Source organism: Yarrowia lipolytica, chromosome 1B (assembly GCF_001761485.1).
Source record: "Yarrowia lipolytica chromosome 1B, complete sequence".
Lineage (NCBI taxonomy): Eukaryota > Fungi > Ascomycota > Dipodascomycetes > Dipodascales > Yarrowia > Yarrowia lipolytica.
The window spans coordinates 2,305,835-2,325,594 of NC_090771.1; the positions used below are offsets into that span (position 1 = coordinate 2,305,835).

Consider the following 19,760-nt stretch of genomic DNA (forward strand, 5'->3'; position numbering starts at 1 on the left):
TGTTGTAAAAATACCCGCCATTTAGCCGCCGTGTGAGAACCTTAGTGTAACCATCACCTTGGGCGTTTGAGACCTTAGTAATATAATTTTTAGCAATTTCTTGAGCTTTACACGAAACCAAGGTACATATATATAGCTACGATTGATGTACCAGGTAGCTACCGGCTACTGGGTACTTCCACAGCGATTCCTGCTTAGACACGCACATCAGGACCTGCACGACGCGTCAACTTAATTAGAGCACATCAAAAATTCGTCACGCACACAACACAACGATATCAAAAATGGAGGAGGACAACTTGGACTTGGAAGGCATGGACATTCACAGCGGGCTCGACTCGTCGTTCCACTCACCGCCGCACACATCTGATCCAGCGGGTCTGAGCATGGATGAAACGGACGATATTGATGATCTGATCAACAACGTGCGACCACACGACCCACTAGGTACTTTGGAAGAGAAGGAGGCTGATATCAAAGAGTTGACACATTCATGGGTGACTGAGCGAATGTCACCAACGCTTCTTCCGACGAAGGAGGCGCTGTTGTTCCGGATTCTCAAACGTGTGCAGCTTCAGATCGAGGTGATTGAGGAGAAGTCGATAGACATGAGTCCGGACACAGACGTGAAGCTGGAACTGCTGATTGTGGAGACGGAGCTGGAGCGTATCAAGTACCTGATCCGGTCGTATCTGCGCGTGCGACTGCTTAAGATCGATAACAGCATGGAGTACTACCAGTCTTCCCCCTTGGACAGAATGAACATGTCTCAAACAGAGAGAATGTATCTCAACCGGCACTATGCGCTGTTGAAGAATCTGTACGCGCATCAGTTTATGAACACGTTCCCAGACAGTCTCAAACAGATGAACGACTCTTCAGGAAGTGCAAGCATGGTTCAGGAGCCCAACATGGACCATCCAGTGTTTGTGCGAGTAGTCAAGGATACAGGACGAAAGATTATCATTGGAAACGATTCAGTCAAGCTGCGAAAGGGTAGTATCGTCGTCATCAAGTACTCCATCATCGTGAAGTATGTTGAGAGTGGTGATGTTGTTTTCATTTGATGAGAGAAGGAAAATGAGGTGAAACAACTCGACGGGGGAGTTCATGGAACTAATGCTGAGACACGCAAGCTGTGGGCTGTTAGTTATTTTGTGAAGTTGACGCTCGCATGCTACGTTATTGACACCCGTACATACCGACGATTGTGTGTCAAGAGCTCAAGCAGCTAAAATATGACAATCGCCCACTTGCCTTGTCTGTATCATCAGTTACTCGACGAAGCCTTAAAAAGCAAGACACTTCAACGTGGTCGAGACGTTTAGCATGTATCTAACTCACCATGGAGACCCTGCGCGGGCGACCTGGAAGCTGTACATACAGATGCTTACCATAAATAGAGACATCTAATTGTAAAATGCATATCATCATTAACCCTTAGTGCTTCCAGGTAACGGTATTGGTCGCATTGGACTTGGTCTTGGGCAAATTGCGCCTTAGTTACCACTTAACCCAAGTAAAATACCATGCATCACAGAATCTCACCTATAAAGACAAGACTATCAAACCAAAGGTCATTATTTCGTTTATTTTACGAAGTGCTGTAACCTATCATTATCCATAATATTACTTGGCATTACCAAGTAACTTACTTGTTCCAGAATCATGCCTTCAAAACACCTTATGAGTTAACAATTACGAGATAAAAAACTCAGATGCGTTTTTTGAGTCCCTCAATCACCGATGAAAAGCACTTCCTTCCTACATAATGTACTCTTACTGTTCCCTACATCTCACACTATCCAGTTCCCCATTTTCTTCATGAAAACTCTAACTGCTTATCACGCTTAGGCTATACTACAGGAACAAACGACACACTACTGTACTAACGACACCAGAACACCCATGAGCAACAAGGGCAGCCAAGCGGGCTCCAACGAGGGCTCCCTGGCAAAACTGATGCACGGGCATTTCAACTTACCCATGTTATCGTCCAATCCGCCCTCCGATGGCTCTTCACCGGAAAATCAATCTTCGACAGGTGGATCCCCACAACCAAACTCTTCGGACGCTGGAGGATCAGCCTTTGCGAGGTTCGGAAAGGCTTTGTATGGCCGCAATCTCGGTCCTACACCAGTTCCTACTTCTGCACCGACATCTGCGCCTTCTCACGTGGAATCTCCTTCGAATCAACCACCTCGACTCTCGTTCACTACAAAATCCGGCATTCTGGCCATGAGCCCATCACCAGACTGGTCCCAGGCCGTCATTGCTGGAAGAGATTTCCTGCAAATCGTCAACGTCACCGACACAGAAATTGTGCAGCATCTGGACTTATTTGGAAGCCCTGGATACAAGGAAAAACATCCTTTGAGCTCAGTGTCCGTGGTCAAATGGGGACTGCGACAATATGCCAAATACATCATTCTGGGAAAGACCAACGGTCATATTCAGGTCTACAATGCCGATTCTACTACTTCAAAGGCCTCCTACCAGTTGCATGAGTACAACACCTCCATCAATTCTCTAGGACTCAACCCCCACGCTACTCACATGCTGCTGTCCGGTAACTCGGCAGGTATCGCAAAGACTTGGGACATGCGATCATCTAACAAAAAACCCTTGGCTCAATTTGTCAAAAACGGAGACATTTGTCGTGAACTCAAGGTGTCGCCTTTCGACAGCACCAAGTTCGCCATGATCTACGACTCGGGAGTGGTTCAACGGTGGGATATTCGTAACCCCTCGGGACCAGAACGACGAATGAATGCCCATGCACAAAGAGGACTCACACTAGACTGGCATGAGGAGTTTGATTACATTGTCACTGGAGGACGAGACAAGCAGATCCAGATCTGGAACATGGCTGCAGGAGAGACGGCCAGGGTTCCAGACCACGTGATTAATACACCCAACGGCGTACACAAAGTCCGTTGGCAACAACACGCCTTTAACCCTAAAAATATCCTAGATTGCGATATTGCTTCGTCGTCCATGGATCTATACGACTACAGGGTTCACATCTGGTCGCCCAAAAGAAAGTACATCCCTCGAATTGTGATCGAGGACCATGAGGCACGTCTGACGGAGGTTCAATGGAAGTCTGGCACCCAACTGTGGACTGCTGCACGTGACAACAAGTTTATCCAACGAGACATCTCTTACGAAGAACCTGTGATCAACCAGCTTCCCAAGGTGTCGAATACCTGGTCCACAACTGGCTTGCTGATGACAGTTCAGGGCAATAATGCCATCAACCAGCATGAGTACGAAGACAATGCTCCTTCCACAGTCCCCGGTTCTTCTGCTGCATCTGTGCATGAGCGAGAACGCGAGGGCTCACGTGTATCGCTACGGCTCTCGTTCAACTCGCGAACTCAACAAAAGCCCAAAATGAATTCTCTCAAGGAAGAAGGGCCAGTGGATCAGCTTCTCTACGAGGTTCCTCATGTTGGAATCAACGAAAAGAGCATCACCTTGGCTGCCAACAATGCGGAGTACCAGGTTACAGAGACATCCACTGTTCTCGACATCTGCATCCACAACGCTCGAGTGGCAAAAGCCATCGGACGTCCTCGTATGGCCCAGACGTGGCTTGTTTTGCATCGTGCTCTAGAATGGGAGCTGGAAGAGTGGAAGAAGAAGAGAGAAGAGAAGCGGGAAAAGTTCGAAAAGCTCAGTGCACTGGTACTTCCTAGTCGTCAGAACACCCTGGATCGAGGAAGTGGTCCCAATAGTGCCACCAGTAACCTGTTATCTTCTCTGAAATCATTGGAAGGAACCCCTCGACCAGCTGGAGCACACATGCTTTCTGATGCTGCTTCTATCACATCCAAATTGTCTCTGGAGAAGACTGTCACTCAAGAAAGTGACCCCCGGCCAACGCTGTTGACGAGTCGGTCGATATCTTCTCCTGTGGCTGTCCCTACAACCCCCAAGAGCGGTTCTCGATCAAGTTCTCAAAGGCGACCCTCTTTTGGACCTGCCACAGCGGAATCTGTTGGCTCTGCAGGCTCCGACATTGCCTTTGGTTCCTACGAGTCTGGCAGTAACTCCGAAGAAGCCGTCTCTCCCGTTGCTCAAGAGAAGTTCACTCATCTCGGCATTTCTCGAACCGCAGCCTCCAAAGAAGGTACCTTTTCCGGTCCCTCAACTCCGTCTTCTTCTACAACTTCTGGAGCTCTGTCTATTCTGAACGGCAAGGGTATCAACCCTGAGGCCCGTTCGCTGCTAACAGGTATCATAGAAGAGGGCTCTTTCAGCAGCAACTCCTCAGTTCGAAGTCTGATGGTCGAGGATCGCGAGAAGGTCAATCAGGGGCGGGAACGGGATGTTTCTCTAGCGTCTTCTATCTCTAATGTTGCCTCTTCACATCACTCTCTTTCGCATTCACACACTGACGACAGTGAGGACTTCTTTGGAGGTGGAGTGGCTCCTCGACGGTCTCAATCACCTGAATCAGAAGATGATGATATGCTCCCTGCTAACAAAATCTCCATTGCGGCCACTGCATCGGCCCTGGCTGCTGCCGCTGTTCCTCCTGCAGCAATTTCGACTCCTTCAGTGGTGACTAAGGGCATTGCTTCACCCAAAAAGTCGATTGAGGAGGTCTACACGCCTCCTGAGAACCCCGACTACATTTCAGATTCTGAACTGGACGAGTTTATCGCCTTCTCCCAATCTCTACAACATCCTTGGTCGCCTCTGAAGCTGCTCAAGGACTGTAACGAGTACTATCATTTGGACGGAGACGTGCAATTCTGTGCGATTCTCGCTCTCATCTTCTCGCGAACTCATCCTTCGGCGTTCCCCGAAGACAACATGGTTGAGGAGGTGCTACACTGCTACATCATGCAGTTACAGAAGCTGCAGTGTGTGGTTGCCCTGGCCGAGCTCATCAACAGCTGCAAGAAGTTCAAATCCATCTATCATATGGGTCAAACCAACACCTCCATCAACCAGCAGTGTCCCACGTGTGGCTCTGTGTTGTCAGAAGCGAACGCTGCCTCCGAACAGAAGGCCTTCTGGTACTGTTCCAAATGTCATAGTCTGCTGGACGGATGTGTTCTTTGTAGAGAGACAATTAAGGGTCTGGGAGCTTGCATGCTTGCTTGTGGTCACTATGGACATTTCGAATGCATGAAAGGCTGGGTGATTGACGACAATATGACTGAGTGTCCATCAGGCTGTGGAGCCAAGATTACTGATTTTTGACGGAGAAACGGGTAAGTCAATTGCCATGTAACTAATATTTATTCTGTACAATCGAGGATACTGTAAGGGGATCCATGGAAGTATGCTTGATCTAGCGATACAGAAATCTAGATTGAGACTGACAAAGCAGTATAGTCATACATACTCGTCCACATCCAGGAAGACACAGCTGAGTAATCCGAAACACTTATATAGCCCCACTCTTTCTTATGCCGTAGCTAGGAGGTACTTATTTCTGGGGGTTTGGAACAAATCGCTCTCAGATTACTACTCGAACACCATAATTACCACAAAAGGAAGGTGTAGCAGTGTCTGCCGTATATCTCATACTGTAATCAGAAAAAAGCATACTTTAGTGTAAAGCATGTGCTCCCCACAAACTGTACACACCTTATTGTGAAGCTCCACAATTGTATTCGGTACAATCAGCCGCTCAGAAAACTGTATCCGGCCCTCGGTATCCCTGTAAAACACCATCTCTTGGCGCCAAGCTCTCCATTAATTTTGTCTTTGAGGCTGAGTTCTTGGCAATATTTTAATTTTTTCATGTCTCACTCAGATGACGTCACTCGAGGAGGTCGTTAGTTACCCACGTGTAGGTTCTCGACAGTTGATTGATTCTATGAAGTAGTAGTTTTTGTAGGTTTTTGCATTGGGAATACAATAAACGATGGTCTAGACTACAGTAGAAGTCGTGCTTGATTCCGTTCTAAACCTCGAAAAACCACTCATATGAAACATGAGTGGAAGTCGCCCTCAGTACAATACAGTAAACCAGCGCGCAACTTTATCATATCAGAATGAGACAAAGTGGGGTCTGTAGCTATTTGTTTGAAGAACGAACGATAACTCCAATTCGACCAGTTGTTGTCGAATGAGGTAGCTTAATATTGGTCACATACCTGTTTTTATTCTATTACAGGGTCTGGTGAGTAATTGCTTTTTGAGCTACAAGTATAGTAGTTGAACTTTTGTTGATGTGAGACAGTACATAATTACCTTGAAGCCGGGCTCTGTACAAAATGGCCAACTGCTTGTCTAACACGTTAATACGTGATAAATACTTGATATTGGAACCATTATTGACCTGAAAATATGGGGTTTGGAGTCCATATATCTTCAGTGTTGAGATCCATCGTTTATCCACGTTTGTCTGTACATATTGTGTCCTCTTCTGTGGTGGTTGTGATGCAAGAAAAAGCCGATTCAGTAAGATTCCACTCGACACAGCCATAAGTTGTAATGTTCATCAAAATATTGCGAAAAAAAATTTATATCCGTTTACGCTCTCGATATTATTATTATCATGATAAATATTTATTCTATATGCTTTATAAATATGCTAATCCTCCTAATCATCCGCGAGGTCCAATCCTCCAGGACCCTTGAGCTCCGGGAAATACGAGTCCATCTCGATACCCTGCTCGTCCTTGTGCAGCTTCTTTTTGTTATCGGACAACTCACCCCTGAGCTTGTTATCCTCCTGCTCCTGCTCTCTCTTCTCCATCCGCTTGAGGTAGTCCTCATCCACGGAAGGCATGGGCGACGAGGGCACAATGGGGTCGAGATCCCGAGGACCAATGTCAGACACGTTGGACGTCTGCCGAGAATGAGAGGAGCCCCGAAGAGGGTACGACTCATTACCTCCAGCGCCTGGTCCAGAGCTCATCATCGTATGTGAACGCATGGGGTAGGGCAGGCCCATGGTCTCTGTGAGCTCGTTGGAGTTAGCAGACATCGTTCTGCCTCGTCGTAGGTGGGATCGAGTCACCGCATCGTCCTTTCTATGCATCTCGTCGGAAGGAAGAATGATGGCACGATCGACCGAGTACGGCAGACCTCGATGTCTGCCTCGGATCATCATGGCAATGATAATGAGCTTTGAGATGGTGCTAAACTTGCCGGACAAGGACGTGTTCACATCATCGTAGCCCATGGACATGCCGACCGTACCGTATGCAGAGACAACCTCGAAAAGCACAGTGAAGCCAGTAAAACCGAGATCCGTAACGTCCTTGATCTTGGTGCCTTCACAGATACAGATAATAAAGAGCCCTAAGAAGATGTACCACAAATCGTAACCAAGCTGGGCACGCAGGTGGGCTGTGACATACGACGGATGCTTCTTCTTCTTGCCCTTGTAGAGATGCTCGGGGTCGTTCTCCTCGTTCTCTGCCTCCTCATCAGCCGTAGGGGCCTGGTCGTACTCACTCTCTTCGTCTCCCCCTCCATAAATACCCAGAGACTGTTCCTCGTAAACGTTAGTTCGTCGAATCGAGATGGCAATGGGCAGAATGGCAATGTACATCATGATCATGTACGATACCTGGATGGACGGATGGAGTTCGGCAATAGAGACAGAGGTGAAACCGGCTGTTCGAGTAGAGAAGGCCTGGAACAAGCCTGATACAACCCTGTAACCGGGCCTCATCTCGGTGACTGCAGGTGCGTTGAAGTCCAGAATGATGAAGAAGACGAGGTCGACAGAGTTCAGAATCACCAGTGTTGCAAACAACCACCAGGTGGCAGTGGAAGGGAACAGCATGGTGAAACATCGTCGAGGATGATCAAGCAGGAAACCGGTACACTCCTTGAGTGAGGAGTCTCGAGGTGAGAGCTTGAACATGATCCAGATGATGAACCGAAGTAGAACAGGGAAGCCCGTGTTACCGATGACAATGAAGAAGGACATGGTCAACAGAACATAAATGGCTTCCTGATAAGATCCCATGGAGTCCGGGGTTAGAGTGAAACCCACATCGTTGAAGGTCGACTGAGCGGTGAAAAATGCCCACCACGTCGGCGTCACTCCACACGAGTACACGTAGTCTCTGTACTTGGGCATGTAGATGGCCCAGGGCAGCAGCATGATGGCGCACATGAGATGGAAGCCGACGAAGTAGGCAACCAGCACCTTGGACAGTACCTTGAGAGCCCGATACTCGATTCCTCCCAGCTCCTCCTTTTGCTCCTCTGTCAGATCAACAAATGCAGAGTTACGACCAACTGTGGGACTCCAAGACAGGTAGTTGGACGACATGGTCTTGTTGAGATCGGCGTTGGAGGTGGCACCACTGGAAGAAGCGGCGTCTGAGCCGCGTCGTCGATTAGAAAGAAACCGATCAAATGTAAGAGACCGTTTAAAGTGTGCAAAGGCTCCTTCATGGTTCTTCTCTTCAGTGTTGTCGCCGTCAAGGGTAAATGCACGTCGGTTCATGGGTTGGGTGCCGGCAAAGTCGTCATCTTCAGGAGACGGTCTGTGAACGGTCACGTTGGAACGCACCTTTTTCACCGTATCTCCTTCTGAAGAGTCGGAATCCGGATGCTGTCGGTAATACATGTCTTCTCGCTTGATGGAGGTGGGCTGGGTAGCGTCTGACGACTCACCCTCATCAATAGCATGCTCAGCGTCCAGTTGTCGTTGTGACTCACGCATTTCCTCCTTGAACTGTTCCAGAGCAGACTTCTGAGCACGTGGGTGTTCCTGAGTCGAGAACGAAATTGCTCGTGGAGCTCTCTCGATCTCAGGTGAGTCCTCTTCGTCGTCGTCTCGGTCAGGGCGGTCACGAGGGCCTCTGATGACCAGAGCAGGTCCGTCGTCATCACTATCACTCTGTCCTTCAGGGTGTTCATGGGACAGCAAGTTGATGGACCGGTACATATCTTCAGGCTCAACGGAGTGCGTTCGTTTTGGCTGCGGTAGATTTCCGAATGTGATTTCCTTGTTGAGGTTGGGGTTGTCGTTGTTGTGACCTTCCTTGTGAGGCGTTTCGTCGCTACTGTCGTTGTTGATGTTGCTGTTCAGGCCGGCCACTCCTGGGTTCTGGTGTCGCAGAGGAGGGCGTTGAAACAGTCCGTTCTCGAGTGTGTCTTGTCGAGCTAACGTCGTGGCTGTTCTTCGCAGCTTTGACTGCAGTTTGGACTGGTTCTTGATGTCCTTGAACGATTTCTCGAACCAGTGCAGACGCATAAACACGACTCCTGAGTGAATCACAATCGGATTCGTCCACATGGAAATGCAGTAGAGCACCATCTGCTGCCACAGCTTGAGCGAGTTGAGATCGACGGTGTTGAGGCCTGCCTGTGTCGCAGCGCAGGCACACTGAAACAGGGCATCGATGTATTTTGTAGTTTTGGCGGGGTAGAATAGAAAAGTGCCGAAAATGGCCGAGCCAATGATGATGAAGTAGTGCACGACGATGAAGGTGATGCGAAAGTGTCGCAGCTTGCGGTACGCTCGTTTAGCGTAGTCCACTATGAACATGTCTTGTGGAGTGTGTCGAGAGAGAAGAGAGCAAAAAGTGAACCTGTGGGAACACAGAATGGCCTGAGACAACCCCAGGAGAGAGTAGTGGGTTATGAGGGGGTTGAAGAGGTCGAGATTTATACCGTCTCTGTTTTTTGTTTTTTTTCGATGTTACTTTTTTCGGGCTGATGTTGAACAGGTCAGGTCAAAAGTCGGTTCCACCAATCTGGGTGCTGGGTATATGCAGCTATTAATACTGAAGAGCTTGGCCAAAGCTTTTTTTCGTGCAACTCTTGAACCTTGAATGGGGGAGGTGGTCACCAAACAGACTCTGGATGAGGTACACCACCAGAGCCTGCTAGTGGACCAACTTCACGGGTCGCTAAAACCAAGACCTCGCTTGGTGAAAAAATAACTCCCTTTCCATTCCTTTTATCGACCCCTTTCAAGTCGTAATTACTCCTTGGCACGTCCCACATGTTGCTTTGACAGCGACGACACACTCCAGACAAGAGGCATCCGATTCACACACAAGCTCCTTGTTGTTCTGAATGCACATAAGCAATAGACTTCCAACCCCCCAGATTGGTCGACGAGACTATGGTAGTAAGAGTAGTACTTGCACTCGTCGTATATGGTATCCATCTATTGTCGCTAATGTGTGAAGGGGCCACTCATGCCGCCCAAACTAATGCTTCTCTCCTTCTCCTTCTAGTGCCCTCATACACGGCTGAAGTAGTCTAAAAGACCCATACGTACAATAGCTGCTAACCAGCTAACCTGTACTTTTGGCACCACTCCCCTCAGCCGTACCTCTTACATTTTGATCATGTTCGTATCTGTGCCAGCTGCATAAATGATGGTTTCGCGGCTGCTGGTGGCTCTCAAACAAGAGGCCATCTCTTCTGACGCTGCGCAAATCCTCCAAGAACAACCTTCTTTTTGAATTTAGCACCTTTGCGTTTCCAAAGCAAGTGCACACTGAGGCATTTGAAGGGCCTATATTGGTGGGGGAGAGAGGACTGATTAAGCCATGTGCGAGAGACAGGGCATCAGCTCTTGCACGTGTCGATTAATAAGCGAGACCCGCGACGCAAGCAGTCGCCCAGCCTGTACGGCAGCAAAAGAACATTACTAGTACGCATCATCACCCGGTAGTAACGGCCAGCACGTTAAAAAAAAAAGCTGCCACTGTAAAACCTGTAACCGGGTGTATAATAGGGGCTGACCACATGGGGCGGTGTACGTTTTTCTGTCGTCCCCCTCCCCCAAGAGAAAAAAAAAAAGGTTACCAAATAGGTAAATCTATGCGGACGTTTGTACGAGTGCTGAAATTGCGGCTCCTGTATCTTGGCAGGAAAATTATTGATTTTGAAATTGTAGAGAGAAAAGAATCCAACCCTTCCATTGTCTTGATTTTCCGCTAGCGTTTTTATTCGATTTATTGGAAATATTCTCAGAAAACTATCCCTCTTTAAGCTATATTAGCGACAACTCAATTAAGCGTATGTGAGCATCTGTACCACCCTACTGTATCTCAGAGAGGTGGAGGTGGCGGAAATTCAAGAGAAAATCGAGGAAAATACGATCAATTTCAAAACACTCAACCCGGCATAAATGAGCCTCGCGAAAAAGTGCCTTGTCTTGTAAGCCCATAATACACGCCAAAACCACATCGTAAACACGTCGCAATCCCCATTCCAATTAGTTCTAGCGTCACACGTGTTAGCCAAGACAACCGCCTATAGAAGTGTACGATACTGGTACATACAGTACACTCCATTACTCGCACAATAGCGGCGGTGCCATGTTTGTCACGCCAAGGAACCGCTTTTTGAGTTCCGCGATCCGCTCTATACATGGTGTAGGGAAAGATCACGTGACGCCAAATTGGGATGTTCTCGGACTCTCGTTTTAGTGGCCGGGTTGTGCTGCTGTACTTAGCTATCATTTGGGAGAGCTACGAAGACTACTGTAAATGAAGTAAAAATATGAATAACTTAGTGAGGTCAAGTAGTAAGTGGGACAACCAGTTAAGTATATGAGGGTGAGATTCAACATCACCTTTCTACTTGTAGTCACTCAATACTACACGGATCAGCTCAAAAGAGTTTCCAGCTAAGTTTTTTTTCATTGTTGATACCCTCAGCTCAAGTTACACACCTCCGCGGTCTCTCCGACACACCCCCTTGAGACGCACATCGGATCGTACTCTCTCCTTGACAGGTTTCTGATAAAGTTTCTGTACATACTCGTACAGAAAATCAGCAGGCTCTTTTACCCTTCATCACATCATCATCAGCACAAAATGTCGGATCGAAAAGGAATAAACAAATACTATCCGCCCGACTTTGATCCCAGCAAGCTGGAGCGGCGTGCTAAGAAAGTGTCTGACTCCAAATCGGCCACCATGCCCACTGTACGGCTCATGGTGCCTTTCTCCATGCGATGTACCGCCTGTGGAGAATATATTTATAAGAGCAAAAAGTTCAACGCTCGCAAACAGGTGACTGACGAGGTGTATCTTGACGTGAAGATCATTCGCTTCTTTATCCGATGTCCTAGATGTTCAGGTGAGATCAGATTCAAGACTGACCCCAAGAACTCAGACTATCAGACCGAGTATGGAGCTGTACGAAACTACGAACCCTGGAGAGACGAAAAGAAGGTGGAGGAGACTCTGGACGAGCGGCTGGACCGGCTGGAAAAGGAAGAGAAGGAGCTGGAGGAGCTCAAGAAACAGGGAAAGGCTATGCCTGATCCGTCAAAGCTAGGAACCGCAGTTTCTACAGATGGAGACGTCATGGCAGAGATAGAGGCAAGGCAGAAGGCCAACATTGATGAGCAGGAGGGAATTGAACGGCTCGAAGAGCTCAAGGAACGTACTGCTCGTCTTAACAAGATTGGACGAGATGTGGATGTGCTGGAAGAGCTGAGAAAGAGAGATGACAAGGAAAGTGGCGTATCTGAACAGGATTTGCGTGATGATGAGATGGCTAAGGAGGTGTTTAGGAACGCGCAAGGTGAGAAGATCAAGAGAGTGGAGGTGGCAAAGGTGGATGCCTCGGTGAAGAAGGTATCCAAGCCTGTTGTCAAGATGAAGAAACGCATGAAGGGAATTGTCAGAAAGTAGAAGACGGAGGATATATTGCATCAACGCATTGTATAATACATTATGAAGTATTTGAGGCTACGAGTATTATACATCTGTAGAAGTTGCAAGTACTGCAGTACACACGGTGCATTCTGTAGCATGGCAACATAGTCAGCGGTAAGAACTCTCCACAGTTGTGTGTACAGGAGGTGTACAGGTAGTTAACTAGATCAGCCTAGTAAGAACAGCACCAGTTATCACCCCCCTCATCTACAGTTTCATCTTGAAAGCCCTTTCAACCACCACCGAACTCATAAATCATATCTCATTACTCGGGACAATAAATATATATAAATAAGCCTCCTCCTCTTTATACCACCACTCTTCGGCGCGTCTTGTGCCTATTAACGGCTCTGGACCTAGCTGGAACCCTCGTCTGAGGTACATGGGGCAACAGCATCGACTCGGGGGCATCAACCAGACAATTAATCTTAGTCATCATGACCTGAACGTCAACTTGCTCACCAAAATGCGTCAGCAGAAACTGCTGTGAGTATCTGTATACAACCAGCTGCCCATCTACTAATCCAGGAAGTGCCAGGAAGCCAGCCTGAAGAGACGTGTAGTAGAACGCAGTGATATCAACAATACTCTGAGTGGCAAAGTCAATTAAATGGGTCATACTTCCAGCCGCATTGTATAGGCCAACATAGTTACTGTAGACGGGATCCTGGCTGATATTTGTAGCGTGCACGGGTGTCCTGTTGAACAAGTACCGCATGAATTCAGGCATGACATGTTTTCCAGCCATGGCAATTTTGCCATCAAACACACACAACATCTCAGGTGTTGACGTGAGCATGTACTTGTCATTGAATAGCACCCGTTCCATCACTCCATTGTTCAGAGCCAGAAGAGCTCCGGTATGTCCTTGTTGCTGGACATACACAAAGATGCAAGACTCGACCAGAAACAGGTCGAAAGAAGTGAGGGTTGAAGGACAGAAGCCGACAGAGTAAAGCCAATCGTCAGTGTTCTCTCCAAAATCAATATTTGGCGCAATGCCATGGCTGTCAATGTACTTAACCAAAATGCGGTATTCGCTTGGCTCATAGCAAACGATGGCAGCGATGCATTTAGTGTTGGTTTTGATTGCCAGAATGGCATGCTGTCTTTGTCCTCTCTGGAATCCCATTTTGATACCAAATCTGCTGGATATAGTTCCGTTGTCGTAGTGGTAATCTTCGTTGGTAACCCCCTCACTTCCCTTTAGTGACACGAAGGCGCCCTGGAAGCTGAACCCGCTGTCGGTATGTCGTAGGGCCACATCATCATGCCACCCATCCCGAGTCGCAGCTTGCATTTTACACAAAGAGTAATAATGTGGCGGCAGCAGTTCATCTTGTCTGACTGCGATGGTTGTGTTTGGACATAGTTGTTGAATGATAGAGCTATCCACCTTGGGACTGTTGAGTCGGTTTCGGCGCAGGTACTCCGTTGCACAATCTCTCCAGCTAAGTCTGTTCGAGTTGTCAAGCTGGTAGAAGGGACAGCTCTTGAGCAGCATGTACCGATACTCGGCTTCTGTGATGGCAGAGTTCCAAGACTGGCACGTTTGAGCCAGAGAAACAAGCGAATAGAGATCCAGATGCTCCAGCAGGATGTTCACCAACTCGGGCGGCAGCATGGTGGTTTGTGTGCAATTTGTAGCCGATTTTAGAGGGGTTTCCTGTGAAAAGGAAGGTCCTGTACAACCGCTCTCCACAACTGGTAATACACTTTTGTTTGGAATGTAACAAGATGCATATGCAATGTTGGACGATAAAAGAAGTTAAACAAAAAAACTGTATCATTTCCTATTAAATCGAGGATAATTGTAAACGACTCAGAATTTTCCCAGGGTCTTCCAAAGTGAAATTCCTATCAGAGGAATATTTTTAATATGCAAAACTTCAACCGTCGGAGAGTCATATATCTCAACTCCATGTCCTTGTGACGCTTCGATAAGTGTAAATTTTGCCTTCTCACTGCCTGGTTTTAACTCCACATGACAGTATTTTCCGGGAGTTAGTAAGCCAGGTGATGAGTCATCTTCGGGGCTGTATCAATGAGAAGCCGTCATTAAAGATTTCGAAGTGTGTATCTGAAGATGGCACTGAGTTGTACTTGTACGGACTCTACTGGAACCACTCCGATCCATTTGAGATAATTGCTCTTTGCTGACTCAACAGAGCTTATTTTGCGGGGCTAAGAAGATGAACCGATGTACGATACTCTTGCAGTATGTTGTCACTACTTGTAGGCAAACAAATGCCATCAGAGATTAAAAATGAAATTTTAAAAAAATAATAAAAAAAAAAAAACACCAGAACAGACATAAAAGTTACAAGATGTATTCAGATCATCATTTATTAGTTGACTTTTTCTTCATCATTGGAATAATATGACATCTTAAAATTGTCAAACACACATGTGTAGATTTTTTTCGAATTTCGTCTCTAATTTTGAATTTAACGAAAATGTGTTCCCCAAAATCAAAACAATCAAAAACAATTCATAAATCATCTATATCGCTCTTCATAACTTCAAGCCCGTTCATAGCAAAAATCCGGGTATATTCCTATTGTCGTTTTTTTGGTTCGGTTTACATATCCATCCTCTCTACTCCCCAAAACTCATTCTTTTACAATGTGACTCAGTCTATACCAATACTTTTGATTAATGCAATAAATAGTTAGTCTTCCCATGATGATCCAATGATAATCCTTACAAGTCAGGAATGTCCAAATGGAAAAAAGGAGTGTCGGTGGACACCACGGGGATGTAGCCTCCAAACTCCTTGTCGTCCTGAGAAGAAGAAGACACGCTCTTGGTGTCCAGACCTCCAATGGCTTCTTCCTCATCGAACGGCTTCTTTTTTGCGTACTCTTCATCCGAGTCGTTGGACAGAGAATCGCCCTCGATCACCATGGTAGTGTCATTGGGCAAAGTCTGTCGGTCAAGGGCAGTGGCTCTACGGGCCGCAGTCACCTGGTAGTTGCTCAGGTGTTGTCCCTTTGGCACTCCTCCGAATCCAGAGCCCACCAAAGCACGTCGGACCCAGGGAGACAGAAGACCCGAGAAATGGAACTCGACTTCTCGGCCAACATATCGGTTGATCTCTCCTCGAGCATCTACCAGGTTCTGGATACCAGTAGAGTCTGTGGAAGAGACGACAGAGAAATCTAGCACCACCTTCTCTAGAATGGGCCGCAGATCGACAGTTTCGCTCTCCTTGGGATGTCGAGGACCATGGTCGTTCCAGGGCCGCTCTCCAAGAGTCTTGTATCGCACTCCCTCGGCTCGTCGAGTCTTTTCTCGAATGACATCCACCAACTTGTCTGTCTGTCTAGAACAGTTGGGGTAGGTGAATGCTTCCGTGAATCGGTAGACGATGACTCCAGGTCGGGGGGGCGAGATCTTGATGTCTGGGTTGACGTTCTTTCGAGACAGAGGCACCCAGACGGTTCGTCGGGGCACATGAGACAGAGCTGCTGCAGTGGTCGACTTCTCCACCTCCTGAGGAGCCAGAAGAGGCAAACCATGCTGGACATCTGCGTCAACAACAGGACCGTCCTCAATGAGCTTTCCAGCCTTGCTGATAAGTCCCTTGACTTTGCCGAGCTTAGTGTTTCGGGCAGCCTCGGCAGCAGCAATCTCTTCGACATCGGCAGTCTGCTGGACAATGAGAGGATCTTCGACGTCGACAATCTCAATCTTGCCCATGAGGTCTCCGGCAGGGAAGGCGACCTTGAGAAGCAGCCAGACGAGAGATGCAGCGACAGCAAAATAGATACCAGCCTCGATGGTGACAAAGACTGTGAGGATAATTGCAACGAAGAAGATGACTGCATCGATGGGGGCAATTTTCCAGAAGTGGAAGAGCTGTCGAGGATGTGCCACCAAGTCAAACACAGCGTGAATGATGATGGCAGAAAGAACGGCATTGGGGATCCAGTAGAAGACAGTGTTGAGGGCGTACAGAGCAATGAGCACAACAACACCAGTGTAAATACCGGCAAGAGGTGTTCGCACACCACACTTTGCCTTAAGGGCAGATCGAGAGAAGGAACCGGTGGCGGGGTAGGCGTTGAAGAAGGTTCCAACCAGGTTGGTAACACCAATAGCAATGAGCTCCTGGTCGGGAGAAATCTTGTAGTCGTTGACACGGCCAAAGGACTTGGAAATGGCGATGTGCTCAAGCAGAAGAACAACGGTAGAGACGGGCAGCTCAGAGGCCATCTTGGACATGTAAATAGTGTCGACCTTCATGACACCGGTGTGAATGAGACCTCGAGGCACAGTCTTGATAATAGAAATGGGGAACTTGCCAGATTTCTTGTGAGGGTGGCAGACAGCCCAAGAAATGAGTGTACCAAAAATGATGATGAGCGCGGATCTCATGATTTCAATGTAGAAAAACACCTTCTTGTACTTGGGGAACTTCTTGGACAGGTACTGGCATGAGTACTTGATGAGGTAGAGGATGAACAGCGCGACGACTCCAAAGGCGGCGTTGTAGTTGGAGTGCTTCAGGTTCTTAAGCGAGTTGATGATTACCATATAAGTGGCGTCCTTTGTGTTGAAGAGCTTGTCGATACCCATGAGAGCGGGAACCTGACCAGTGACAATGTTGATGGCAGAACCGGTCATAAAGCCCATGACTGCGGGGGCGGGAATGAACTCGAGAATGAAACCAAGACGCAGGAGACCGATACCGAGGGCGATAGAACCGCACAGAACCGCCAGCATGGTCGCGATCATGGGTCCCGAGGCTTCGGGGTACTCTCCTTGGACATGCATAATGACTCGGCCGACTTGCTGGGACATGACCGCAACAGGACCAATAGAAACATCCTTAGACGTGGCAAAGAAACAGTAGATGAGGACTCCGACAAAGGAAGAGTAGAGACCATACTCCGGGGGCAGGTTGGCCAGTTTGGCATAAGACATTCCCTGAGGAACAACGACACATCCGACAGTGATGCCGGCAATCAGGTCGTAAGTGAGCCACACCAGGTTGTATCGGTAGATCCATCGAACAATTGGAAACAACGACAGGGTGTAGTTCTTGACACGCTCTCCAGGGTGAGAAAAGACGTTTTTGTAGAACCAGTCTCTCACTCGGGGGTTGTGAGCGTGGTACTGGGGGAGGTACACATGGTCCTCGGAGTCGGGAGAGAAGTAGTCCACCTCTCCTTCTTGAGGATAAATCTCTGAGGGCTCTCGACTGGAGCTTGGAGAAGACATTTGTGGGTGTGTGATTGGAGAAGGGATGGATGTGATGTTGAACTGGGCCTGTCGACTCTAATATACAGCTCAAAGTATTTTCACGGTGCTGTCAATTGTCGCTTTCAGCCACAGGTGTAGAGTTCAAGCCTCAGTATGGTGGTCTGAGTAAATCGGATGTGGCTTGCCAATTGAATCAGAGTGGCAGTATGTGTCAACGAAGGATAGCCGTGATGAGAGCTCTTTTTTGGCGCTTGTATCAAGTGTTTGGGTCACTTGTGGGTCGTTTGTGGTACTGTCAGGAGGTATCACGGCCTGGGCTCTGGAGTTGTGTGAAAGAGTGTTGTCCTAGAGCTATAGTCGTGACTTCTCAAGTAGGGAATTTTGAATTAGTGGCTTCAGCCACAGATTCGAAACCGAAACAAAAAAGCATGTAACTTTGCCGGACCTTGTCCGATCGGCATGAAATCCGAGGAATCGTTTTTTCGTCGCCCAAAGTTCCCACAGTCTCGCTTTGGACTCAATCCGCCCTGTTGTTCACCCTCAATATCTCACCGTTCTTCAACCCTCAAACGCCATTACACCATCACACATGCATGGTGATTTTCCTGTGAGTAGAACCCTATTGGGCTCTGTGGCTTAATCAGATGCAACCTTATAAGGGTCCCCCCTTTGTTTGGCCCGCAGTCTTTCTGCTTCAGGACCAAGCCTAACCTAGCGTGTGCAAAAATGCGCGATTGCGTGATTGCGCTAGCCACGTCTACACCTCCACTACCAGGAGAAAACCCCGGTCGCCACAGTAAAGTCGGCTGAAAACTGTGGCTATCGCCTCGACAGGAGCAAGGTGAAAAAATTTTCAGCCTCCGATCACGAGCCTGTGTGCGTGGAACGTCTGAGGAACAATTGGACCAGTGTGTAGACGAACACAACTGCCTTTGCCACCGCACTGTCATTCTCAGTCTCCCTCTATAAATTCAGGGCGTGCCGCTGCATGCGTCATTTGGAGGTACATAATCAGGGTGTGGGGTATAGAGAGGAGTGTGCAACGGCCTTTGAGTACTTGTAGGGACTCAGCGCTCACTCCGCGCTGGTTATACGCTCGCTTGTCTCCTGACTGTCTTAACCCTCCTCCATTGGCTGCGGTCTGGCTGCTCAAGCCACGAACCACGAGTCACCAACGATCCCAAACAAACCCACATGAGCGCATATTCTTACAACGAAAAGAGTACCGACGCCACACTATAGCACCGACACGGGTAGAGATATTCCAAACACAAACCGATTTCTAAGCCTGACGGAGGCTGGCTGGGTGGCAATGACCGAAGCTTCCATATCCCAAGCTTCTAGGTTTGCAAGATTTTACTCCTTCTTCTTCCACGCTTTTCTGGCCCTTTTGGCTTGCTCGTTGCTCTTGCTCAGGCAGGCTCAGGCTCTCAGACTCTGTCTTGGAAGTTACCCGGCTGGGGGGATCGCGCTTTTGTCACACAGGGTATGCTCTCGGTTATACCCGACACCGTTGAGTCTCCGTTGTGTACATACCTGTAGCCCTTTTTCGGCCCATGCAGTAGACCCGGGTACTTGTAGAATAAAAAAAAATAACGCCATACGCGCACACTGTCCATGGCGATTTTGTTAGCATGATACATATCACAAAGCAGTTGATCCACTGTTCCCCAACCCCCTCAATCATATGGCGTGTACAAGCCACTGTTTCTTCACTTGTCTCTTGGTCTGTTTGTCTGTCTCTTGTTCGGCATTAATATCGGGCTGCTGCAAAAATTGAACTCTGAGCAAAAAGGCATCGAGTAATTAATTCGGGCTTTAATTAAAAAGCACCAATCAAACGGTCGCCGAGGGGAAATAATAATAGATACAAGTGCCGATAGCTACTGTATGTACTCGTACATACGGGGTTCATTGTCGCATATGGTAAGA

General features: G+C 47.9%; 6 protein-coding genes across 6 annotated transcripts; 3 read left to right on the plus strand and 3 right to left on the minus strand.

Moving 5' to 3' along the window:
* Positions 1-284: 284 nt before the first annotated feature.
* Positions 285-1,067, plus strand: YALI1_B23061g (uncharacterized protein; the record flags this gene model as incomplete). The annotated part of the gene is made up of 1 exon (XM_501032.3): positions 285-1,067. The coding sequence occupies one exon, from the start codon at positions 285-287 to the stop codon at positions 1,065-1,067; it is 783 nt and encodes a 260-aa protein (XP_501032.1).
* An 841-nt stretch (positions 1,068-1,908) lies between these two features.
* On the plus strand, positions 1,909-5,217 carry YALI1_B23077g (uncharacterized protein; the record flags this gene model as incomplete). The annotated part of the gene is made up of 1 exon (XM_501033.3): positions 1,909-5,217. The coding sequence occupies one exon, from the start codon at positions 1,909-1,911 to the stop codon at positions 5,215-5,217; it is 3,309 nt and encodes a 1,102-aa protein (XP_501033.3).
* Positions 5,218-6,568: 1,351 nt separating this feature from the next.
* Positions 6,569-9,481, minus strand: YALI1_B23153g (uncharacterized protein; the record flags this gene model as incomplete). The annotated part of the gene is made up of 1 exon (XM_501034.3): positions 6,569-9,481. The coding sequence occupies one exon, from the start codon at positions 9,479-9,481 to the stop codon at positions 6,569-6,571; it is 2,913 nt and encodes a 970-aa protein (XP_501034.1).
* A 2,290-nt stretch (positions 9,482-11,771) lies between these two features.
* On the plus strand, positions 11,772-12,596 carry YALI1_B23176g (uncharacterized protein; the record flags this gene model as incomplete). Its single annotated transcript, XM_501035.3, has 1 exon — positions 11,772-12,596. One exon carries the CDS (start codon positions 11,772-11,774, stop codon positions 12,594-12,596), a length of 825 nt encoding a protein of 274 aa, XP_501035.1.
* Positions 12,597-12,927: 331 nt separating this feature from the next.
* YALI1_B23201g (uncharacterized protein) lies at positions 12,928-14,244 on the minus strand (the record flags this gene model as incomplete). The annotated part of the gene is made up of 1 exon (XM_501036.3): positions 12,928-14,244. One exon carries the CDS (start codon positions 14,242-14,244, stop codon positions 12,928-12,930), a length of 1,317 nt encoding a protein of 438 aa, XP_501036.3.
* Positions 14,245-15,323: 1,079 nt separating this feature from the next.
* YALI1_B23237g (uncharacterized protein) lies at positions 15,324-17,846 on the minus strand (the record flags this gene model as incomplete). The annotated part of the gene is made up of 1 exon (XM_501037.3): positions 15,324-17,846. One exon carries the CDS (start codon positions 17,844-17,846, stop codon positions 15,324-15,326), a length of 2,523 nt encoding a protein of 840 aa, XP_501037.3.
* Between the last annotated feature and the right edge of the window lie 1,914 nt (positions 17,847-19,760).